Source organism: Gopherus evgoodei, chromosome 3 (assembly GCF_007399415.2).
Source record: "Gopherus evgoodei ecotype Sinaloan lineage chromosome 3, rGopEvg1_v1.p, whole genome shotgun sequence".
NCBI lineage: Eukaryota > Metazoa > Chordata > Testudines > Testudinidae > Gopherus > Gopherus evgoodei.
In genome coordinates, this window is record NC_044324.1 from 176,800,061 (window position 1) to 176,826,723 (window position 26,663).

General features: G+C 39.4%; 1 protein-coding gene across 7 annotated transcripts in view; it reads left to right on the forward strand.

Moving 5' to 3' along the window:
- The window catches only part of ESRRG (estrogen related receptor gamma), a 509,353-nt gene that overhangs the window by 266,177 nt on the left and 216,513 nt on the right, over nt 1-26,663 (forward strand). Inside the window, exon 1 of one of the 7 annotated variants that reach the window (XM_030557496.1) lies at nt 19,349-19,509. The exons of the other annotated variants lie outside the window; for them this stretch is intronic. Within the exon in view, the coding sequence (XP_030413356.1) occupies nt 19,454-19,509 (56 nt within the window). The 5' untranslated portion in view covers nt 19,349-19,453. Of the gene's footprint in view, nt 1-19,348; nt 19,510-26,663 lie in introns of those variants that run through there. 7 annotated transcript variants of the gene reach the window in all.

A 26,663-nucleotide genomic window follows, 5' to 3' on the forward strand; every position in this document is an offset into this window, starting at 1 on the left:
CACTGGTTTTGGTAATATTGGAACATAACATAATTTTGAGGATATGCTGTAACTTTTATTTTCCAAGTAAGTACCACTTGTAGGGGGGAGACAGTAGTTCAGACTCCATGCCTATTCATTCTTCAGCCTTACTGTGGACACTGTCAAGAGTTTTTTGTAATGTGAAAACATCTGATAGGAATTCATCTGAGATTAACAATTCATTTTATTCAACCACCAAAGCACTATCAAATGACAGGGACTTTTGACCAGGTCAGTAGAGATCAGAAGTTGAATGGAAGAGCTAGAACTGAAAAGCAACATGCCTATTACCAATACTCTGAGCCAGCCAGTCCACTCAACTGCAGCATTTTGTTCAGGCAGTCTGTTCAGAGCACATGCGTTCTCATTGTGTTTTCAGTTTAGATTTTACAAGGATTTTTGGCATGTTTGTTTGATGCACATGTATACAGTCAATTAGTATGTTGATTTCAGAGTCCTAGAGTTTTCACGGTGGTGGCATATGGTAACAATTCTCAGGGATTTAAAGTTTTCAACTGAGATGAGATCTGTCAGGTCAAAAAGGATTTTTCAAAGCTTTTTAAAAAAACCTCTGATTACTGTCCAGAGTAATTGGGAGCTGCAAGGGAATTCAGCATTTAAATGCTGAATCTCACTATTGAATTACCCCAGTAGTGCCTAGTTATAACAGATGATGTAAGCTTGAATTTTGCTGTAGTATAACTGTTGAGTTGAACCTTCTTCTCCAGCATCATCATGTGGCCCAGAATCTTTTATTTGTGGAACTGAATTATGATAGTCAGTGTGTGATCTTGGATGTGGTAGGCCTGATTTTGAGTGGTAGTGAGCATCTAGTTTTCTTGTGATTGGGTCCTATGTGAGGCAAATCCTTAGATATGTTAAGTTACTTAGAGGCAGTGGGTCAAGTTCTGCCCTCGACCACCCTGCAGCAATCCAGAGGAATTCAATGTAACTGAGGGCAGAATTTGGGCCAGTTTGTCAGCCTTGGTTCTGAATTATCAGCATTGTGAATCCAAGACACATATTTTGCAAATGGAATTAGTTGTTAAGCATGTGTCTATAATAATATGCAAATGAGAAACAGTTGTGTAAACCAAGCTTTGGGCAAAAGAACAAAGGTATGTAAGTAAGCATATTACTTCTAGCGTTGTTATGGAGTGAATGCACTTTTTGGCAGCAAGTATAAAATACTATAATGTTAACAGCAACAAAACTCAGGGAAGAAAAATGAATACAGAAAGAGGTGCAAGTGAGGCTGAAGAAGTGTCTATTGACTTTAAAGCAGCATTGTTATCATTATGTACCTTAATTCACCATAAAGTGACTTATTTGGAACTGATTCACACTATTCTAACCATGTAGTTTAAAGTTAAGAGCTGAGACTGGATGGTGAGCCATAAGGAGGCTGGAAAGGCAATATCATGAAGAGTGAACTCTCTCTTGCTTTTCTTGACACCTGCATAGTTCATACTGCCAGCTATGATAAATGGAGCAGAAACATAGACACTTACTAAGAAGATGGAGCAGAAGCTAAAGGCTGGAGAGAGAAAGATAGAGAAATGTATGCTTGATCTCACACGGAGAGAGAAACAAATGGGTATGGTAGCAAACCAAGTTGAATGACATCTTGAAGAAAGACTGTGAAGTACTGAGGTTGATGTGGCAGTGGGCCAGCAAGAAGAACAGATGGAGAGTGGAACAAACTTCTAACCAGACGGGCCATTGGATAGTAACACAACACATATTGCTAGAAACACAGATGATGAGGTGATCTGGTGATCTTTACAGATACTATCTCTATGTGGCTCCCATTCGGATTACATAAAAGCCAGAGTACTTGTGCTTTGGTTTGGGGCACTTGTTGGAAAAATTCCTAGTTTCAAAGGAAAAATGTGCCAGGCAATGTCTAAAAAAGGGAAGGAAGAAGGTAACAAAAAGAAAGGAATTAAGCTAATCAAACAAGTCACATCTATTTTATCTTTCAGAATATTTTTCTGTATTGGAAAGATTGGATACACAATTGAAAGCTGCGCCTTTAATTTATGCTTGTAGTAGCCAGTCAATCGGCACAAATTTCACTGACCTAAGTGGCCTTACAATGGGCATATTTTCAGAAAGTCAGATTGTCTTGAACAATTCTTTATCAGGCAGCAGACAAAGGAATAACATGTTGTTTGGCATGGTGGCATAGGCAACTGAATTTTAATTTATTGCTTGTTCAGTAGGCTCTTGACCTGCTCCTAAAAATCTTGGATCCATTGACAAACCAACATATCTGGTACTGACCTGATGCTGAAAATAAAAACTTACCCTGTAAATGCCCAAAGAATACAAGAAATGATGTTTTGCCTGCAGGGCTCATTAATTAATTGAATTCTTCCTCTGGTCATGTTGAGTACTGTACTTTGCAAATAATGTATGTGATGACCAACTAGAAGCCACAGTGATATGCACATTAGAAATACCATATATAGAGAAATTATGTATGCACTAAGCAATGCATAGTTTAAGGTGCAAATTCTGAACAATGGCATTTACAAGGGAGCTGAGGCCGGAAACTAATTTTAATTTGGGTGGTGATCACTTAACCTTATTGCGTAAACCAGCTTGAGATCCACATTGTCCTTGGACAAATCGACACAAAATGTTTGACCTACCATCTCTTTCCTTAACTGTCAAGCCTCTATATTGTCTCTTTTCATCTTCAGTAGTTTCCATTAGAATAAATCAGTGTATTCCAACAGTTACCCCCATGTGGCATCTGAGATGCCATAATATTTCAAACACTACAGTCTGGTAATGGCTGGTAAATGTTCACTTTATGTTGGCAACTTCTGCATTTTATTCTTCAACAAATGTCTTTTATTTTGTATAATGCAAGGAAAGTCCCCCACTCGTAATGCTTTAAGGACTAAATTCTGCCCTACACTCAAGGCCATCCGTAGGATTTATGGGGCCTACGCAGTGTTATTAAACTGGTGCCCCATGCCTGACTTGCTCACAGCCACCGCCCTGGCCCACGGACCCCCAGAAGAACCCTCCCCGCATTGCTGACACACACCAAGCTTCATAAACAGCAGAAGCGCCTCTCGCAGGTCGGTGGCCCCGCACTTACCAACTCCATCCCTCCCTCTGAGCGTTTCAGGAGTGCCGTGAACAGCTGATTCGTGGCGTTCAAGCTCCAGGAGGGACAGGAAGAAGTGGGGATGGGGGTGTGCTTGGGAGAGGAGGTGGGGAAGAGGCAGGGTGGGGTGCATGAGTGGGGGCAGGGCCTGGAGCAGAGGAGGGGCGTTGAGCACCTCCCAGAAAGATGAGAAGTCTGCACCTATGGCTCCCAGTGGTGCCTCAAATTTTCGGGTGCCCTACGCAGTCGCGTATACTGCATATGTCTAAGGTTGGCCCTGCCTACACTGCATGCACATGGCCCCCATTAAATCAGCCAGAGCCATGTGAGTGCTCATTTCAAGGCAAAATTAATCCTCACTTTCACCTGTTGTCACCCTTGCAGCATATCAAGGCTATGCAATGTTTTGTCTGGTATCACAGAACAACTGGTGGTTTAGTTCATCTACAGCAATAATGCCATTTTCTGTGTCAGGGATAATAAAAAGTGTCTGACCTCTCACTAGCGCGTGGAGAGCCAGAATACACCTTTGTCCCCTTTCTCAAGAGCGTGAAAGGGCAATAGGATCACAGGAAGAGAAGGCAGTGGTTTCTCAAGCATCCAAGTAATCAAAATTAGGGATAGCAGCAGGCAGTTTCAACGAGCTTAGTACACTCTAAGAATCCAAGCAGTCCTTCTGCATTGCTCACTAATGGTGACTGCCTTATTTTGGCAGTGATAATATTTTAGCTGGGTGTGTGCACGTGCATGAGAGAAAGCATCTGTTAGTGCCCAGTACCATCACCTTGCAGTTTAGGTCAGGAATTGAAATGTTAACCTATCAGCTTGAAACTGCATTATGCTGGGTAAAATGTGTAATGTGCTTTAAGACATCTACCCCTGTGTAATGTGGACATCCTTCCTCTCCACCCCCACCCCTCTCCCATGTTAGAAATCTGTATATTCAAGTACACCACTGGCTAAACCTCTTCCAGAGAGGGTTCTTTGAACTCCAGACTGTGTAGACAAAATGCCTGTTCAGTTGAGCAGAAAATCTGAGGATAGGGAAAGGGACTGGACCAAGGAGCCAGATATAGCTGGTATATATTTGTCACAAAATGCCAGAATAAAGTCCAAATGTCTATAGAGCTGTGTGATTATAATTTTTTCATGCAGTTTAAAGCCCTAACCTGTATTATAACAGGCTTAAGTCCTGTCATAAAACATGTTTGATCTGGAGATTTCAGCTTGTACAGTTTTTGAATCATTCTTAACTTTTAAATGAGAAGATATTAATTTTGAAGGAATTAAGTTGAAATTTTCTCAGACTGAAACAAGTCTTGCACAAGTTAGAAAGACTAGCTGCTAAAGGTGCCTTAATGAAAACTAGTGCAATGTGGGAGGTTTAACATTTCTATTGAATTTGGTGTATTAAAAAGAGTCAAAATGGAGCAGGGAAAGTAGTTAGGTATTGAATCTCCCCTTTACATTCTTGAGCAACTCCCCAGTTTTTAGTTCTGATGGAAATAATGCTTTAAAATCTTCAGATTTGGAAATATTTTTCTCTGAGGCTGGCATATCTTTTGGAAGTGTTGCATATTTTTTTTAACCAGTTCATTTTCTGATAACATGTGACAGTTCAAGTTTTTGGTGTGGACAGGGGTTATGTGACTGCATTCCCCACAGGATCTTGGGGGGCTGCACTGGGGAGTGTTGAGTGTTGAATGTTAAGCTTGTTTCTTTGTATGGCTTAGAAATCTCTGTTGTCCAGAATTGTACAGATAAGGCAGACCCATTTGCTTCATTGTCAGGCAATGTAGCTGAATAGAAATGCAAATGTGACATAAGGGGTCTGTGCTGGGGAGGCTTTTGCTGCTGCCTTCTGTAACAGTGCTCCTGGTTGTAAGAAAATTCCCATAGAATGCACGATTTTGTTTTTCATTTTTATTAGCTACAGGTTACAGAAAAGACTCTCTGGAAGAAAACGCATTTCTTTTGCAGATGCCTTTATTTTTATGCAGTGGAACGGCTCAGTTTTAACTCCCTTATCAAGAGTTGCATGAACTGCCAGACTAAATTGGGAGCATCTCCACATTGTTTGACAAATAGATCTTTTTGTAAACTGATTTAGCCTTTTCATTGTTTGCATTTCATTATATTGCAGACTTCATGTCACAAAATTGGTATTCATTCAAAATAGAGAATTTAGAGATCGGACTGTAGCCAGATTAAAAAATATCACATAGGTCAGGTCTGTTAGCCATAGAATAATAGCAAGTCAGTGATCCAAGGGGTAGTTCTTCAGCAGAGAGGGGCTAACATAACTGAGGTCAGGAGTCAGACCTCGGGACTTAAATGTGGCTGTAGCCAGATTTACAAGTAAATCTACAAGGAAAACAGGAAAAGTGAAGGAACTTTGCAGTGTATGTGAAGAGAGAGGCAACCCAGCCCTTTCACCTGAAATCTCAGCTTTCTCAATGAATGAAGAATAAAATTCTGATTTGCTTATATGTTTTTCTTTATTCAGACACTCTTAACACAGTTCCTTGCTCCAAAGCATGATCCAAGGATCTAAATTAGGTTTTAGAGGATTTATTTAGAAAATATATTGAAAGAGAAATTATTCTCATTTTGCTGCTTTGTAATATTGAATACAAACTGAGAGCATTTCGAACATACATGTAGCAAGTGATGTTCATCCATCGTTGTCGATGAAGACCTCAACAACTCATTCATTCAATGACCGGACTCTGTGCGTCCGAAGATGACTGATCAGTCCAATTCGGGCGTGGAACGTCCTGTCACACGTCGGGCAGACGTGATGGCACTGTCGATGATGTGCAGGCAGCTCTGGACTTGCGCAGCTCACGCTTTCTTTCAGCCTCAGCAGTATGCCTCTCCTCAGAGGTATTACTGCCTGCGTGAATGAGGCTGCACCATGCTGGACGGTTCAGTGCGAGGGTTTCCCATGTGGCGGTGTTGATCTCGAGGGACTTCAGATAGGTCTTCAGCATGTCCTTGAACCGCTTCTTTTGTCCTCCTTGGGAGCGCTTTCCCTGGGTGAGTTCTCCGTAGAAGAGCTGTTTAGGAATGCGCTTGTCTGACATTCTCACGACATGTCCAACCCATCTGGTCTGGGCTCTCATCAGCAGTGTGTGAACTGACGGCAGACTGGCTCTGGTGAACACTTCAGTATCGGGCACTTTGTCCTGCCATCTAATTTTTAGAAGCTTTCGCAGACAGGAAATGTGGAAGTAATTGAGCATTTGTGCATGACTCCGATAAACAGTCCACATCTCGCAGGCGTACAGCAGAGTTGGAAGCACCACTGCTCGGTAGACCTTCAGCTTCGTTGGTAGGCTGATCCCTCGACGTTCCCAGACGTTGGAGTGCAATCGGCCAAATGCAGAGCTGGCTTTAGCAATTCTGCAGTTTACTTCATCATTGATTGACACTGCTTGGGAAAGGGTACTGCCCAGGTACGTGAAACGGTCCACTGCCTGAAGTCTCTGTCCATTTACAGTGATGGATGGTTCTGAGCACGGAGCGTGGGGAGCTGGCTGGTGCATGACCTCAGTCTTCTTGATGTTAATGGTGAGACCGAAGTTGTTACAGGCAGATGAAAACTTGTCCATACTGGCTTGCATTTCTGCCTCTGTACTAGCATTCAGAGCACAATCATAGGCAAAGAGAGAGTCTCGAAGTACAGTTTCCTTCACCTTGGTGATGGCACGCAGTCTCCTCAGATTGAATAGTTTCCCATCGGTTCTGTACTTCAGGCCTACTCCTTCAGTGCAGTGTTGAAAGGCATCAGTCAGTGGCAGAGAATATCATGCTGAACAAAGTGGGTGCTAAAACACACCCTTGCTTGATGCCGTTGGTGACTGAGAAGGCCTCAGATGTTTCATCGCCATCCAGGACACGAGCCATCATACCGTGATGAAATTGACGTACTGTTCGTATGAATCTGTCTGGACAGCCGAATTTCGACATGATCCTCTATAGGCCCTGGCAACTGACAGAGTCAAACGCTTTCGTGAGGTCCACAAAAGTTATGTAGAGTTCACAATTCTACTCTTGACATTTCTCCTGTAGCTGACGCGCAGCGAAGATCATGTCAGTAGTCCCACGTCCCTTGTGGAAGCTGCACTGTGATTCTGGCAGTAAGCCCTGCTCCAGGTGAGTGATCAATCAGTTCAACAGAACCCACGCAAGAACTTTCCCCGCTGTAGAGAGCAGCGAGATTCCATGGTGATTGTTGCATACCTGGCGATTGCCCTTCCTCTTATAGAGGTGCATGATGGACGTGTCTCTAAATTCCTGTGGAATGGATCTCTGCTTCCAGAAGGACTGAAACAGCTCAGTGAGTTTCCGTAGCAGCACGGGTCCACCGACTTTGTACACTTCTGCTGGTATGGCATCTGACCCTGGGGCTTTGCCACTTGACAGCTGGTTGATGGCTTTCTTCGCTTTGTCCTCTTCTGATGAAGCATCCATGGAGTCACTGACTGCAACCTGGGGCATCTTGTCAATGGCCTCATCATTGATGACTGAGGGGCAGTTGAGAACTGCTTCAAAATGTTCAGCCCATCTCTGGAGAATCTGCGTCTTCTCTGTAAGGAGCATAGTGCCATCAGAGTTCAGGAGGGGAAAGCTCCCAGAAGACTGTGGACCATAGAGTGTATTGAGGGCTTCATAGAACTGCTTATAGTCGTTCCTGTCTGCGTACGCCAGTATTTCATCTGCTTTGGCGCTCAGCCACAAGTCCCACATTTTGTGCAGTCGGTTCTGTACTGTTCTGCGAGTGTTGATAAAGGCGGTCTTCTTTGCCACTGAGGATGGATCGTTCTGATATGCACGATGCAGACGGTGCTTCTCAGCAAGTAAGGCCTGGATTTCTGCATCATTTTCGTCAAACCAGTCTTGCCACCTGCGTGTGGAGGGCCTCAATACCTTCGATGCAGCTGTATGGACAGTGTTGCAGAATCGCTCCCGTCTTTCTCAGCGTCATCCTCAATACGAAGATCAGCAAGCTCATTCTCTAGGTCTTCCGCTAGATTTTCAGTGATGCAGCTGTTCTTCAGCTTCGACACGTTGATCCTTTTGAGAGCCTTACAGCCTTGTGGTCGTCTCTTCAGCATGATATGGAGTTTCATTTTAGATACTATGAGCCTGTGATCCATCCAACAGTCAGCGCTGCACATAGCTTTTGTAACCCTGACACCTTGTCTGTCCCTTCTCCTGATGATGACATAGTTGATCAGATGCCAGTGCTTGGAACGGGGATGCATCCACAAAGTCCTGTTATGGGTAGGGAGGCAAAAGACCATATTGGTGATCAGAAGGTCATGTGCTGCACAAGTTTTCAGCAGTAACAGACCATTGCTGTTACACTTTCCCACTCCATTTTTCCTGATGACTCCTTCTCAGACTGCGGCATCGCATCCAACTCTTGCATTAAAATTGCCAAGCAGGATCAGCTTGTCTGTGCAGTGCACTGATGATAGCAGAGCATCTAGTTCTTTGTAGAATTTATCCTTCACATCCTCTGGGTTGGTCATTGTGGGAGTGTATGCGCTGATCAAAGTAGCTTGTTTTCCTTTTTGAAACTGAAGCTGCACTGTCATGAGATGATCATTCACACCCTTGAGGGGACTGGCAAGTTTCTGAACAAGATGATTCTTGATGGCGAAGCCAACTCCAGATTCGCGACAATCATCACTGCTGCGGCCACTCCAGAAGAATGTATATCCTCCGCCTGACTCGGACAGCTATCCTTCATTAGCAAGGTGAGTTTCACTAAGGACTGCAATGTCAATGTTGTAGTGTGCAAGCTCTCTGGCGACAAGTGCTCTTCTTCTCTCCGGTCTGTCTGCCATGATGTTGTCCAGTAGTGTGCGCACATTCCATGTGCTAATGGTGATCGGTCTCTCTCTAAGTTTTGTTTTTGTTCGACCCCTTTTATGGAATCCCTACCAGCTGCGGTACGCTGGCCAGGGTAAGGTGAAGCAGGCAATGTTTAGGGCACCTTTTCTAGGCCCCTCCTCATTCTGCAGAGGTGAGCAGTGCAATCCTGAATAGGGTTGCTCAGTCGTTCAAGAGGACGCCGAGCTCCACCACTGCTTCGGTCAGTGAGGAACGACCATTATACCAGAGCCGCCTGTGTGCAGGTCCGCGGCTATAGCTCCCAGTGTATCCACATCTGCTGCTTTGTCGCTCGCCCGTCGCCACAGGACTTGATATGATGTGATATGATATGATGTCGAGACTTGCGCGTGAATTGGATTAAAGTGAGGGAGAGTTGCACGACGTCAACCTCACTCTCTCTTCCCAGTTCCTATCTGTATCCAGTGGCAGTACAAGAGTCGAGACGGCTGGAGATAGGGCAGGGTGCAGTGGGTGACCAGGACGCCTACGTGTCTTGTTGTGCTCTTGAGCGTTCCACAACGCTTGCTGTCATCGCCTTCCTGACCGTTGAACCAGGTTTCCGCAGTCAGCCGGATCCAGCCTTCGCATGCAATGGGTAGACAGGCCCTAACTCAGCGAGGGTCTCAGACTCATCGGCTACCCTCACCTGGTTTAGCCCGCCATTGGGGCGGTTTCCGGGGTGTGGCCGCTGTCACATGCTGACAGCTACTTGGAGCCACAGGTGAGAGCTGGGTGTCAAGTGGGGACCAAAGTGGATGAGCTACTCCTAGGGGTATGACTGCTCCCCTATCAGAGGTACTACCCCTCCGTGACAACCCCATACACCCCAATATGTAGCAAGTACAAATGGTACAAAAGCATATACATACTGCTCTTAACAATGTGAAAAGAGTTTGTTAATGCCTCAAAGGCTGATAATCTGATGTGAGAGCAAAGAGTTCAATCTGAGAAAAGCTGCGATTGAATTCTAATTATGTTTTGTTTCTAAAAGATGTTTATACATTTCACTCTTACCTCTGACAGTACGGAAGAGATTCTTGCATCCCTGTAAACAACGGTGTCCTAATAGCTTCCCATGGAAGCTGCTTCAGATTTTCCTACAATAGCACCTCCTTACCATCATTCCCATGCTAATGAACCAGAGATAGCTGGGGCTAGGGTGACCAGATAGCAAGTGTGAAAAATTGGGATAGGTGTGGAGGGGTTTTAGGCACCTATATAAGACAAAGTCCTTAATATCAGGACTCTGCCTATAAAATCAGGACATTTGTTCGCCCAAGGTGGGACCAAACTTGTGAGGTGCTGAGCCATCTTTTTGAGCCATTGACAGCAATGGGAGTTAAGGAGCCCAGCACATTAGAAGACACTCAGTATTTCACAGGACAGCATTATTTGAACTCAGGGGAAGAGTCATCACTTCTGTCTTTGACAGGGTTGTCTGCGTAATTGAAGATCGTGATGAAATTTATTTGTTATCAGTGTAATATCCGATACATTCTCTATCGAGGGACTATATCCTGCAAAACCGCAGAAGTCTGTAACCTGTAACCTCAAAATTGTAACTTAGAGGTTTATTCCCATAGGCAAAAATACCAGTGAAGCCAATGTGAGTTTCGGCTGAGAAAGGCCTAAAAGCTCAGGTTCTAAGAGGGAAAGATGTATTGTTTATTGAACATATTAGTACGTTGACAGGATTTTGAGGTCATTTGGCTTGGATGTTTTAGGTGGAGAAAGCTGGACTTTGTGGCAAAAATAATAAAGTGGCTCTGAGCTAGCCTCAGAAGTTGAACCTGTAATTTTCTGTGTCCCATGTCTTTCTTCCACATTTGTTCACATTTACCTTTTTGTGCACACAAAACTTGGATGACCATATGGAGATGGTTAGGCTTGAGTATATAATGTTTATATACACATGCATGCAATATAATTTACAGGACCCAATTTTCAATGCTAGGCACAATAGAGGGGCACTGATTTGTAAGTGCATATGTGGCATTTTGCAGTAGCAACATATATACATTTATATACACTCATTGAGCCTCCTTTAAAGATGTGGCACTATCACTTTCATTGCTTTATTTACTATTCTAGTATTTAATAAAAAATAATTCATTGTTTTTTCCGTTCAGGCACAAAATATCAGTTCTGTCAATGTAGCGGAGTTCAACCAAATCCCTTGGAAATGCAAAGGCTAAAAAAGGTGATAGAACTGGTGAGAAGTAAAGGCTAGTTTCAGAAACTTAGTTTTGCTTATTTATAAAGAAAGAAATCTTGAAATCTATCCAAATTTGCAGGCACATGAATTAAGTTGGATAAGGTAAGCATAATGTTTACATCTCATAGAGCTAAATTTATTGATTGAGATTGAATAATTGAATAGGACTAACTGCCTGATCAATAGAAATGAGGCTGGTAGTGGGACAGGAATGCAGGCAATAATGGAAAGCTCCAGCCACAAAAATATCATATTAGGACTATATTGTCTCATTGAATCTTCTTTGCTAATACTGGTAGAAAAAAATGTGAATGTTTTCATTGCATTAGCCACAACAAATAAAGGCAAGACCCACTGTATTTAACAACATGATTCTAATACATAGTAGTCAAAAAGTGTTAAAGTGGTCAAGTGAAACGATATTGTATAAGCACGTTAGTGACTGCAGAAATGCTATACTGCATTAGTGCCTAGTGCTACCTGGTACATTTTTTTGAATGAGTTATCGTGCACTTTTCAGCCATGAACGTGTGGCAAATTCTTTTGGGTGTGGAGAACAGCATCTCACCTGAGCTCAAATGTGTTCTCTCAGGGCTTTCTTTAACCTCATCCGAGTTCCATCGTTCAGGTGGGCTGGGCTGCAATACTTGGGGTAAGTGTAATCAGTGGTGAAACACGATTTTCTTTTCTTTAGACCTACTTAAACCAATTCCCCTTCTGGAACCTCAATGTTCATAGCTCACTTAAAAAAAAAAAAAAGTCTCTTTGTATTACATTCATGGGGAAAAGCACAAGATGCTGTTTAACTCTACAGAGACTTTGTGTATGTATGTACCTGTGTGTTCTCAAACTTCATTTGGCTGGCAGCCTGGACAATGTCGGTGTTTTACATTTCAAATGTTAAGGGCCCAATCAGTGCTGCAAAGCATTCCACGTTCAAGTAGTCCCACTAAAATCAATACAAATAAATAAGGACTAGTTGCATAACTTAAAGCTTTGCTGGGCAGGCCTTAATAAGGAGACTTCAAGCTTTATTAAATGTTGTCATTTTAATATTTAGGATTCCAAGTTAGAGAAGGGAAAAATAATCTAATATTCCCCTACCCCACCACCAATACCAGTGATAATTCTCTTTGATTTGTTTAGCTTTCTAACTCAAGAAGTATTCCAAAACTGATTAAACTCACCCCAAATTCTTCCATCTCAATTGAACATCAGAGTTAAGATGGAGCATATCACCTAACTTCTAAATTAGTGACATACTTCCATGTTAAATTTGCATTCTTTCTTAATAATAGTAACTGATAACCAGGCGGCTCTGGGTATTTTGCCGCCCCAAGCACGGCATGCAGGCTGCCTTTGGCGGCTTGCCTGCGGGAGGTCCGCTGAAGCCGTGGGACCAGCGGACCCTCTGCATGCATGCCGCCAAAGGCAACCTGCCTGCTGCCCTCACGGCGACCGGCAGAGTGCCTCCCATCGCTTGCCACCCCAGGCTCACGCTTGACATGCTGGTGCCTGGAGCCGCCCCTGCTGATAACAAAAGTACAGTGTCAATGTGGAGAGTCCTTGGGTTGGGAGGGTAGTCAGTATGCATTGTAGGTGCTTTTTTTCTTGTCAATATTTATGTGGTTAAAGGTTGAAAGTTTAGTATAGTGTTCTGTGCACCCTTAAAAAGTGCAAGTTCTTTATGTCAGGAGAGAGCACGCAGAGATAACCTTGGTGTAAGTGATGGTTCCAGTCATCTAGTGCACGAACAAAAGATTTCTGAAGCTATGTTACTTGGCAGTTCAACATGATCTGGCTGTTTGTTAATCAGGGAACATGAGAAGAACAAAGGAGAGAGAACACAAATGTAGTAAAAGTGCTGCATAGATATAAGATGTACAGTAGGACCACTACGTTGTGGGAGGACTGGATAATATACAGAGAGTGATAGAAACTGAGAGTGGTAGGAGGGTGAAATTTGTTTCACTTTGTTCCACGTGACTTGGGTTTATTGGGAAGGGGGTAACATTTTTGTATGCAGTCAGAGAGCGTGTTCTGTAAATCTGTTCAGTTGCCCGTTCCCTGGGTGTCGCAATAGATTAAGTCGCTGTGTGATGATATGACACCGCCATCACTCGTCTTCCTGGGATATTGCTGGAGGCAACAACAAACCTGTGTCTTTGGCACATGTGAAGGAATTTAGAGCTTGAGGGGTTAAATTACACAGGCTCCCCTGTGGATCAGCTTATGCTTGGACAGTAATAATAGCAATAACATTAATAATAAAAATGCCAGAGCAAAGGGAGTGGAGGGGGAGAAAGAAAAGAAGAGTGATGGAAGATGGGCTGGGATACTGAGGATAAAAACAAACTGCAGATGTGTTTTGTTTGGCAGGTGTATCGGCCAGAAGTCAAATGTCATAGGGGCGCCTGCAACATGCACATGCACAAACACATATTACAATAGCTTTGAGGATGGCTAGTGGCTTTTGTGTGTGTGTGTGTGTGTGTGTTTGTGCTGTCGCTTCAAGCCATGATATCCTAGGGCAGTGTAACAAGCAATTCATGTCAGCTCACGGTAAAGATTATTGGTGTTTTCACTGGGGAAATATTTGCACTCCATCTTCTTCTTTTCTATTTTTAGCTCCTTTAGCTTCCAGTCAGGTAGGAAGACAAGCAAAAAAAAAAAAAAAAAAGACGTTGCCAACCCATCAGATCTTGTACCTCAATTAGTCAGAACTAAAACCCTAATCTCACTTAGGAATGGCTGTTGATATTAAGTTTTTCTTTTCTGCCGTCTTGTTTTGTGGAATACTATGTTTCATGCAGGTTGTGGAGGGGAAAGAAAGACTGAGAATTAAATGTTGGGGTTTTTTGTTCTGTTGGCAAACAAACCTTTTTTGTAGAAAAATGTTTTCTCAAATATAAGACCTTTGAAAAATAAAAGGTAATTCAAAACCAGAATAATGTGGACCCTTCTATTTTATTCCTGCATGGAAATGCCACTGTCACAGTAAGGAACAGCAATTCATTTCTTTGGAAAAAAGAAATATGAATTTGTGCTCTTTCAGATTTATTGTTTATCATAATCATCTTTCTAGTGAAAAGGGCTAATTTACTCTTTCTATAGGAATATTTTAAGTGTGATTATCATAATACCACAGCTGTTGAAAAGGTCTAAAATAGGACATTGACCTTGAATGTGTTTCTGCATTTAGCATTTGGTGCTTAACATTCAGGAAACAATATAACTGCAACTCATTTATTAATGTGTAATCTCAAAATCTTAACTCTTGCTCTGTAAATACATGTTGAAAGCTTGCAGTATCCCATGAAGTACACGTGGTATTTTATCAGTGTAAATATGTATAAGATTTTCAAGATTTCTGCTGGGAATACTCAATAACTAAAGTAAGTTTCCCCTTTGGTACTGCACTAGTTTATGATTTAATTTTTACTGACATTCCACCAGTCATATTATTAGCTTCACAAAATGAAAGTGAAATAATCCTGTATTAATTAAACAGAGCAACTGAATTCCCTCAGTCATCTTATCCTTGGCTGTCTGAGACAGTAACGCATTTCTGCTTCTCTGAAGAAACTTACACTAGGATAAGAGCTTGGTGTAATCGAAAAATGTCAATATTGGAGCGGATGCTCCATTTATCTCTAATGAGAATAGACTTATTTTGGATGCCATGCAGTGGGTGGGCACCTTTTTTTAGGCTTTGGAAAAGGTATTTTGTTCAGTAGAACAATTTTCACTTACAGCAGTATGAAAGGGTTCTATTCTGTATCAGTGAAGGCAGTCATTTAAATATCAGTGCCCATGTCCTTGAAAATAAAGGAAATAGAAAATATGCCGTGTTTTATTAAGATCTGGTGACTTGAATGTACTTCGGTAATATGGCAAAGTGATTGCTGTGATTTCTTAGAGAAGAAATTTCATCTGCTAAAGTTTAAAAAAATAACCAACCAACCCTCAGCTTTGTGTGTAGGAGAATAATTCCTGGTCTGTGATGAAGTCCTAAAGCACGTTTTGAGATAGCGTTGGGTTTTTTTTTGTCTAAGATCAAAGCAAGGAGTGATTAATGCTAAATATAGATTGAAGTAGCAGACGTTTCTGAAGTAATTATCTGCTACCCTTTGCCCAACTATATACAAACGTGAACAAAGTTTGCAACTTTTTAGCGCAAAGGATTTTTTTCAACATTAACAGTGTGTCCAGAGATGCACTGCGTGCCTTCTAATAACAAGCACAAAAGGCAAAACTCCAAAATCAAATCCGTGTGTCCAAACCAATTATGTGTCTAAGACAACAGCAGAGCAATTTTAATGCTGAGCATTCAGTAGCATAACACAAATTTGTTTTTATTTGACACTAGCTCACTCAGTTATTTGCAGAGTGGCAAAGAGGGAATCACAAATAAAGAGTACTTTGGTCCTCTCATAGTTCATTTCAAACAGCCAGTGATATTTCAACATTTTAATTCAAACTTTATTGAAAATATGATAGATTTTGCTGAGGTGGGGAACATCCTTCTTAACTCTAATAGGTTCAGAAAGAGTATTTGTTTTAAAATAAATAATCTCAAAGCAGGTGCTTGAATTTTTGATGTTTTTGTCCCTACCCAACTGTCTTTTCCTCATTGCTGTTTTAAGTAAATATAATGCACTTGGCACGACGTGCTGTGCTGCTTCTGTAAAGTGCCACTGAATCTTTACTTCTTCGGTTGCCTTGAGGTAGCTGTGGTTAAGGAATCTGGCTGCTTGGGTGTCTTGAAATGTCGATTGCATTTAAGTGTGAAGATGCTTAAAGATGTACTGGGGATAATTATATGTGCAGAGAGATGTGGAGATGCAGACACTGCACAGTAATTCTCATTGACTGGTGCAGACACTCATGACAGTTCCCCCCCCCTTCTCTTTGATTCCATTTCTACTGTGTTTTGTATACTCCTTGTGGTAAGATTTTGCACTGTAGATTTTGATAAGTTACTTCAGACACGTGTGTGTACATGCAGGCATGTTCTTAATCCATACCCTCTGCAGAAATTCTGTAAACCAGTGGCTGACTTGATTGTATCTCCCCTCCCCCAGTGCTTTTTAGTTATTTCAAATGTTGTGCAATAAAGTTTTTACTGAGAAAACTTAACTACACACTTGCCTCAGTTATCTGCTGTACTAGCGTTTCATTTTTTTTAGCTGAACAGTAACTGGGGAAACCGAAATTCAAGCATGTAGATGGAATTCCAGACCCTGGTCTAGTGGAGGTGGCACGTTCAGTCCCGGGGAGGAAGCTAACTGCTTTGTTTATCAACGCGTAAAGTATAGCACTGTGTTTCTGGTCATCTAAGGAGCAGCACGGCAGTGAAGGCAGCTGCTTGCTTGGATGAAAGATGGTTGGTGGAAAGGTAGTGATGGTTAATAGGAGGAGAGAAAGATTGGATAGGGAGGGAAAGCAAAGAGGTAGTGGAAACTATATGGACATGAAAAGGATGGAAGAGAGACCACAAGAGAAGGCAATAGACTGTCAGATTTTCAGCTGCTGAGTATAAATACACACTCTAAAAGATAATGAACAAAAGTAAACAGGAGTTAAATTTTGGTCTGATAAGGTTTAAGATGGCTTAATAATCATATTTCACATGATATATGTTCCAGTAAAAACGATGATACAAGTCATACTTAAAGTACAGTATCAAATTACTCATATATATATATATAGATCCTTCATGGATTATTTTTTAATAATAAAACACACACAGGTACAGGGTCTGAAGGAATTTCAAACCCAAATGCCAGTATAGTTAGAAAATAGCTACTTTATAGTGAGCGTATATGTATATTTAAAGTTATACATTTAAACTGAAGACATTTATTGGTTTATATTTTGTTGGAGACGTGCATGAATAAACCAGTTAGTGGGATTTGGACTTTGGATTTATATGGAAATCAAGATTCTTATAGAATAGCATAAATATTTAATTTTCAAGTGCTGATTTGGTTCCCACAACCACAGCATTTCTTTTATCAAAGTGCTTTTTTAAGAAGGCGTTTTAATGCCATAAAATGATGAAATTCCTTGTTTTAAGATTTGATAAAAACTAATATTTTTTTGTCTATATGGTGTGTCTGCAAAATGCTTGGGCTTTACATCTCAGAGCTCTTTTAATTCACTGCTCACAACCGAATTTACATCTTAATTACCGAGTTCACATTTAATAATATAGACAACATAATGCTACTGGTAATTAAGTTTTTACTACCTGCTTTTATACGGTAGTGAGAGCCATAGTTTTGCTGTATGAAGTCTGATCCTTAAACTTGCATGTATTTTATGCCGCATATGTAAGGAGCAAGCCCATCCTTTACATCTGGTTAAATACATTACACTGGAAATCACTCTCCATCACAAAGAGCTTCAAACATGTCTATTGCATTTATATTTTTTGGACTTAATTTCTTGGGTTTCTTTCCCCCAAAAGCTGTGTAATAGATTTGAAGAAGACATTTGTGTTCCCATTTGTGAATGTTATTCATGCATTCTGAGGGTGTGCACTGGTTTGTTTTGATCTTAAAGATTATGTCATTTGCATCATGTAGGACTCCAGTCACAAAAGATTTGTGCACATTAGAGCTGAATTATAAAAAATTGTGGGTCCTCCACTCTTAAGAAAGTAGCAGTTATCTCCTTGTCATAAATAGCTGGTATTTATTTCCACTGCAGGCTGGCAGAAAAAAAAAAATCTTTCTCTGAAACCAGAAAATAAGTATATTTTAGCTGTAATGTTAATAATAAACTGTAGCTTTTGAGGGAAATTTATCATACCCTCATTTTTCAGCTGCTCCTTGTAAAACTTGTGTTTTCAGTGTAAACGATGTCTGATGTTGTGTATGATCACTTGCTTAAAATTGGTTTATTCAATGAGTGTTCTTTATGAGGTGGATGACTATGACTTATAAAAGGCAAGTGGTTTGGAGCTATTGGGTTCAAAGATGATTATGTAGGTAGTGACATATATACAAGTTATGGGTTTGATATATTTACTTTCCTTCCAGTTTGGTAAAATTTGCTTTAGAAATAAATTTAAAAAAAAAATCAAAACCTGCAGGGGTACGTATGCAGACCTACCACAATGCAGTCTGATCTTGTTCAAATGAAACAGGCTGAGTTTAGTCCATTATAATCCCTGCTCAGTTACAAAAGAAATTGATCAGTGCAGGAGCTTTTCCTTCTGTTTATGATCAACATCTAAATGTTTTGCATTAGTGGCTAATGTGTTAAATATGCCCATATTAACATGTATCTACTATAGGTATATGTACACGTATGTGCTCTCAGCAATGTGTGTACCTGTGCTGTTAAAACAGATGCATTTTTAAAGTGTAGTTTTTCTGTCAAATCTGTACTGAATGAGATTTTCAGTTCTAAATATATATATAAAAAATTGAAAAGTTACAGTTAAAAGTTCAATTACCCAGAATCTTTAGAACAATTAATTTTGAGTTTAGGTGCTCAGTATGTACCAGAAAAATTAGAAGATAAAAAATCATTTATGCATGAAAAAAAGCAAAAGCACTTAAACCCTCCCCACCTCCCAGCAATCCCCTCCTCCCCCAACAACAACAGTTGAATAAACAGATAATGGCAGCACAAACTGAGTTCTCTACCTTATGATGAATTCTTCACAACATTAACTGAGAGTCTGCATGTATTTCTTCCATTCAAGGTACCTGGCTAACAGTGTTTTAAGTTACAGAAAACATCTAGAGCCTAGAGAGTTATGCTAATTAGTTTTTCTTTGTAGCCCCTTAGAAAATATTGGTAGCATTTACATTTCTTTTTATTAAGTCCCTGCTCTCAGTTTTCAGTCTCTTTCACTTTCTCCACCCTCTCTACCTGCCTGGCTCTTCTCAATCTGTGCAGCCTCTGTTCTGCTCACATCTGATTGGCTAATGTGCTACCAATCCAGTATCTGTCTGGGCCAGTGGGACTGCATATGTAAAGCCCTACTTCATATTAATAAGCTCCAATCGGGGCTTTAAGTCCTTGATTAGGAGAGTGAGAGAGCTTTTGGTCCCAACTGGCTGTGCCTATAGGCTTGTCACCAGGAGAACATTTGTGTTAATTGCACTGTGCTCTGTCAAGGAAACTTTGATTTATTGCTGGGGTGCACAAATAATGGTTGCCGAGCGCACATGGATTCGGTAGAACTTTGCCTTCCTGAATCTTTTTCCCTTCACTACGAAGAAGAGTAGGTACCTTTCTTCCTTTCTTTTTTTGTTCTTTTTTTTTAAATGAAAAAATGTAAACATTGATTCAAGTAGTGCTTTGTGGCTTCTGTGTGCATGAATGGTCGTTTGTGTCTGTCTTGTCTTTTTTGTGCTGAGGGTGATCTGCTAATTCAGTAAGTGGAGAATTGTTCTCTGACTACAATGTTACCTTTGAGTCAAAGCCCAGTGACTGTCAGTAAAACAGCTGTGTGACAGTCACTTCTTATTCAGGTACTAATAATAGGCACTTGGCACAAATGCTTAGTGAATTGTTAAAATATGCCTTGAAGTAGAACACGTTTTCCCAGGGAAAAAAGGTTTAAAACTAATATATAATGAAAATGATTTATATTAGTGCCTCTCATGTATTTTCAATATGACAGATTTTTTGCTCTCCCTATCATTTCTGTCTATGTGGAGTTAGCAGGGAAAATAACAGAACTGTTAATACCTCTTTAAGGATGAATATTCACAACTAGCCTTCCACAATTCAGGTCTAAAATACTATTCAACCAGCACTTTACTGACAAATCAGTCTATTTAGTAAAAAGGAAATTGTGTGCCTTTTAATAAAGGAGAAGAAAATACTGAGGAAGAAAAGAACCAAACTGGTTTTTAATGTTTTGTACTTTAATAGAGAACTGCTGGAATGAAGTACATTTGTTCCAACTAGCCTGTAGCCTGTTTTGTTTTATTTTGTTGTTTTTTTCCCCTGAAAAAGACTGGACATTACTTTTTAATGTGTTTAGAGTGAGAGAGAGGGAGAGAGAGAATTGTTTCATCTGTACCTATTAACTACCTAGTTTTGTATACATTTAGGTACACATACTTGAGATAAAAAGCAGAAAACCCAAACAAAATCCAGCATTCTAGTGCTGATGAGTAGCCTATAAACTGGATCTCAACATATACTCAGGATTAAATATTAGTATATCATGGGAGCTGTCATTGATTCATTTTTCTTTATGTGAAGCTAGTTATTTTTCTGTGCCTTCATATTATGCTAGCAATGAATGTTGTAATACTGAAGAAAAAATGCTAATAATAAATATAGCCCTAGATATACTGTGTGGGAAGGCTGTATAGAGAGGTGACAATGTATTATAGGTAGATGCCCACTAGCTGTCCTTAGTGTCTGCATATTGCATTGCTATTTGTAATTAAGCCAGAGATGGAAAGTGACTTACAGTGACTGTATGTTGGTGATATAACATAGGAACTAAAGAACAGCAGTAAATAGACTTGCCAATGGGAGAACAGTTCGAGGTGAGAGAGGGAAGAACCCCCTATAAAACTGCAGAGTTAAATAAATGAAAATAAACAAAGGTAGGATGCCCACTAAGATATGGTTTATAGGTCCGTGCTCAGTGAGCTGCTGTATAGTGTAAGAATGCAATGGCCATAGCTTTCACTTCATTTTTTTAATTTTCTCTAGAATAATTAAAAAAAAATTAGATAGGAAGAGGTTCTTTTTTAAAGGAGCTTTCCTGAATTTACCTTCTTACAGCTAATTTGAATGATTAGTTTAGATAAGCCTCTTAAAGTAGATGCATTTAAATGAAATCAGGGCACATGTCTTTTTGGCTCTGCTGCAAGATTTAAACTAATTCTGCCCCCCCCTCCCCCCACACCCCCTGGCTCAACTAAAAGTCTTCTTAAAACAATCCAATTTACTTTCCGGATGTAGGGTATGATGGGTGTGTGGTTGAGTGGACAGACAGAAATATCTAATGCTCAGAAACACATCTGTCTCTGTCTCAGTTAATAAATCCCAGAACTATCACTATTCATAGTAGTTGTATTTTGACTGCATGCTGTCATGTGCACATGCACAGGAAACCACGGAGAAAGCTATACAGATGAAATAAACATCTCTACAAGTGGACAATTTCTACAGTAATTATTGTGGAGAGGAGGATCCATGCTTAAAATTGACAAAACATTTTGGGATTGCACAGACATCTGTCTGACCATCCCTAGGTATGCTTTGATTTTAAGGCAGAACATGTTAAAGAATGCAGTAACTTAAAGCCATCTGCAGCCTTGGTTTTTGCTTTTCAGCAGTGATAATGATAATAATAATAATTAATAATAATACTTAATAACCTAACAATTGCAATAAATATATCTACTCATTTTGACATATGTGTCAGTTTAAGCATTCTAAATGAATCATTGTGCTCATAACATGAAATCTCTTACAACCTCTGATTAAAATGTAACATTGACTACAGGATTATAGAGCAGACTTAATTTTACTGACTGTTTTAACAGTTGTCACAGCTGTTGGAAGAAGGAAAGGCAATTGAAACACTCCAAAGACGGGGAGGAGGGGGAGGAACTAGTTTAGTACATTTAAACATGATCTCTGAGTGCCAAACATAGAAAACTGAATAGATTTGTGACTTCAGATAGCTTCTGTGCACTGTACATTTGCCCTTTGCGGCTCACTCTTATCTGTTTCATGAATTTGAACCCCTCGACCCCTTCCCTACATCCCCCATTCAAAAATATGCAAAAGAATGTAATTAAAAAAAAACAAATGTGACTGCTACAATGTTGCACAGATTTTTATTTGATTCTGCAGTATGAGAAATAAAATGCACAGATTATGAGCAGTAAGATAAGTGTAATTTTAGATAACCAAAGTGGATCTAGTCTGGAGTCACGTACAGTAAAAAAAAAAAACAACTTTTAATATGATAGCCAGTGTACATATTTCATATTATTTTTATAAACAGTATCATGTTTCAATCTGGGAATGGTTTGTGTGTTTACTTATTTTGTGTGTGTGTGTGTGTGTGTGTGTGTGTGTAGTATATATCTGAGAGAGAGTTTGTCTTAGTTTCATTCTACCCCTATCAAAATATTTTGATATAGCTCGTATTTCCAAAGAATTTGATCTGGAAATACCTGCAATTTGTGAAGGTGGGGGAAGGGTGGACTATAGAACATTTCTTCATCAATTAGTGGGAAATGGCAACTGACTTCAATCTACAGTTACTGTCTTCAAGGTGGAGATTTTTAATCTCAGATATTAGAGTCGTTGGTTATCTTAACCTTTTTTAAAAAATAAAGCAAGCAGTTAGAGTTCAAGTCCAAGGGTCTCAGCTGCCATACCAAGCACACAATGTAGAACCAAGCTTTCTGGTATGAAGTAAACCCAAAAGTGTGTCTGAATGAATAGATTCCTTTTGTGTTCTCTCCTTGGACAGCAAATGGGCCTTCTTCCATCTTTCCGTTTTTGTTTTTGCTTTTAAGTTCTGTTTTTTGTTTTTCATAGACTTCTTTGGCAAGTTTTCAAATCCTGTGGAAAGTGTAAAGGGCTTGTTCTGAAATGGCCCTTTGACACTTTCCATTTACTGGGGCTGGCCCCTCTTTTCGTCATGGTTGCTCTTTTTAATGTGTTTATGATTGTGCTCTTTTATTTACTGAGCCTGGTGCGTTGCAGTGGTAATTAACCCATGTTATTAGCAAAGCCCTTGTGGATATCCATTAATTCTCTTGAATGGCTGATAATTTTCTCCACTGTTTTTTTTCCCCTTTTCTATGGCATGCTGTCCTTTTTTGAAGAGCCCTATGTTTTAAGACCTTTTATAGATTTATTTCACTAAAGCCTCGACATATAGAAGGCACTGTAACTATACTTCTACACTAAGGAATACCTGTACTCTTGGCAAAGTGTTTTCAAAGATGCTGATGGGGAATGGAAGCAATAGAGAGAAGCGATAGGTATTATTTATTTAATTGTTATTTTCAAAAACACATGCAAAAAAACAAGGAATACTCTGAGCCTTTACTTCCTGGAGCTGCGTTGGACTATTGTGACAGTTCAGGTGTTGGTTTTGTTGTTTTAATCAGATTTCAACTTAGCTAATAGCACTTTGGGCATTTAAAAGAAAATATTGAGCCAGTAGAAAAATACTTGTGCTTGCACTGCTGAGAAAAGATAAGGACTGCCTCATTAGCCAAGCCCTACTTTTGCAATTAATTTCAAATACATGGTGCTATTCATCAAATACAGAAGGTAACTTGTCTATGATTATATTTAACAATACTTGAAGCATACTTTGCTGAGAGTGTCTAGCAGCTATAGTATGCCCACATTTCTTAAAGCTATATGAGCCAATATTGTATAGCAATATCACAGATTATACAGTGAAAATATGATATTAAATCCTAATTATTTTCCAACAGTGTGATTAAATAGGATAGTCATTTTACTGAATATTTCCAATTACAATGGCCCTTGACATTTGGGGTGCTGTTTTTGCCCCATTGCAAGTATAAGTAAGAATGAACTTATTAACACATCTGTTAGCACCCTTCAAACAAATGGCCCCAATTATTAGTAAGTTTTGCTAATATTATATCAGTCATTACAATGCTTAGGATAGAGATAATACATTTGGAAAGAGCTCTTGGTCAATGTCCCTACTGAAGTTGAAAGTAAGCTCTGTCATGAGATAAGCTTTGCTATGAATTCGTGCTTCATAGCAGATTCATGGAGGAAAGAAACAATAAAATGTTGATATGTTACAAGTGCATATGAGCCTTATGCTAGCGAGCTCTCTGGAGGAAATCTGTGATTATGCTGGGCCAGTTTGTTCAGTTTTTATCTCTTTTACATCCACTAGTCTTATATTAAATTGTCATTGTCCTAAAGCACATGAGAGAAAAATGAATTGCACTTCTTGACATGCTCTGACAGTGAAATATTTAGCCTCTCTGTCTCCAATCATACTCATGTGTATGTTTGATAGTGCAGGGATGACATCAACAATCTCTGCAGCTTGACATTCCACTTATTACATGTTCTTTTACATTTCGTACATCTTCTTTTACTTTGACATCACTGATGTAATCACACACATATGTACATTTATTTATATGTGTAAATCAATTATCAGTCTACATACAACAGATTGTGTCACACGTGTGCATGTTATACATTGTATGTAGTGTGTATATACAGTATACATGCAAAGATCTTTCTCAGCTTTTCTGCATGCAGGTACCTTTCTGAGAATTTGTTGTTTTCATCTATTGATTTTGCTTGTCCTAGAAGAGGGAGTTAGCTGAATAAATAACAATGTCCATATTAAAGTTCTTGTTTCTGATTTTGTCAGATTCTTCATAGATTCCAACATTTTTAATTTTTGCGTTAATATTGTTTCCATAAAATATGCCACCCTTTTCGATAAAGAATTTGAACTTCCTAATAATTTATGTAAGTAATCATATTTAGGGGCATTCCTGTAATTTTTGGCCTTTATCAAAAAAAATCATTGTAAAAGCACACTTCCTCTGACATATGGTACTGTTTTATTAAAATATCATTTGTTTTGTAGAAAAAAGTACCTATCCTTTTTAATGTAAAGCCCAATGCCTTTAGAACCTATATAAAATATAGGTTCAATTTTAATTTCTTTCAGCTCCACCTCATCCTCACCAAAAGTAATAAAAAAAAAAATCAAAAAATCATCCTTTGGTAAATGTTTTAAATTGCTCTTGGCAAAAGGTAAAAGTATAGTGATACGTTAATGCAAAAAAAAATTCAAACTGAATTGTGCTTTTGCGGGCTCATGTGTGCTCTTTCTTTATTTCTTATAGGGATAGTATTTCTCCATTTCTGTAGTACTTTGCAGAATAATTAAGATGCAATAGATATTATAAACCATTGACTTTTGATAAGTGCTTTAAAACGACTCATATTTTTGTAACATTCTGAAAGATTTAAACCTCTTAGCCTTATTTGTTTATGTAATGCATGGAATATAATTACAGTATTCTGTATTTGCTTCCTTTGTAACAACAAAGTGTATCTTTCCTCCTCATTGCTCTATCGGGAGGTTAGTGTTATTGGGAGTCCTTCCTTTCCAAATAAGTTATTTTAATTACGGAATCTTTCTGAATTATGAAGCTGAACTTTATCATCTAGTGCAGCATTTTTTGAGCATTTCCTTTCAGATGGAAGTACAATTGAATTTTTTATTTTAATTTTTTCCTACATCTTTGGTATGTAGAAGTCTGCTGCTGATGTCATGTACAGATCATTTACTGATGAAACTTTTAGAATTGGTTGGGGTGGGTGCTGTTTTACTCAATATGTGACAAACGTACAATTTTTCTGCTTGATTTCTGATTTTGAGACAGATGACAGGATTTTAGATTTGGGCAACATTTATGTAGAATTTCCTTCAAAAATAATTTGCATGCACACTATCTGATTTGTATCAAACAAATATGCAAACAAAAAAAATTACTATTAAAAATGTACATTGTATCTTCTCAGTGACACACCCTGTAACACAGGACATTACACATGCAATTGTGGAGTGGTTCAATATACTGCAGTAACTTAGTATGGCCTGGGTTTATTGAACAGAAATTCCTTTCCCCCAGTCTAATCAATCAGATTATAATATCCTGTGTAGAACTGTGCACATTTGCTTATGCATGTAGTCATGTATTTTACTGAAACTATTCATTTTTTCAAGTAAAAATCTGAAAAAAAAAATCTTAGCAATGTTTTTTTATAGGTGGGATAGACGTAGTTGGTTAAAGGGTTGTATTCTGAAGCCAAACTTTAAAACAGAATACTTTTAGTCTCTAGACTATTGCTTTGTAATAATCCCTTGTATCTCTTATTCCTCTGTCTTTTCATGTTGCTTTGAGTGAAACAAAATTGCACATCTCCTTTTCTTCATTTTGATTGGAACTGCATACTATATATAATGTGTTTTGGCAGCACTTACCTAGCCAAAGAAAACAAATTAATATTAGCCATGCTGAGGGGTGTCAGAAGTATCACAGATGTGTTGATTTAGCTTTGCTCCATCACACACCCTTTCCTTAAACAACTGGTCAAGCTGTCGCAAGATGTACTGTGGGCTACAAAGAGATTCTAATAGGTGTGATCAGCGATTGATGGATGTAGCTAGTTAGAATGAGAAGATGTTGATGATTTGCTGATGCTTATTTCGAATATCGTCCCCCCCAAAAAGAGAAAAAAAGCCAGAAATTGACAACGTAAAATCATACTTTATCCCATTAAAATCTTGCAGATGTATCCATATGTAAGTCCATATGAAATGAAGATGCTGACTTGCCCCTGAGCACTAGTTAAATTCTT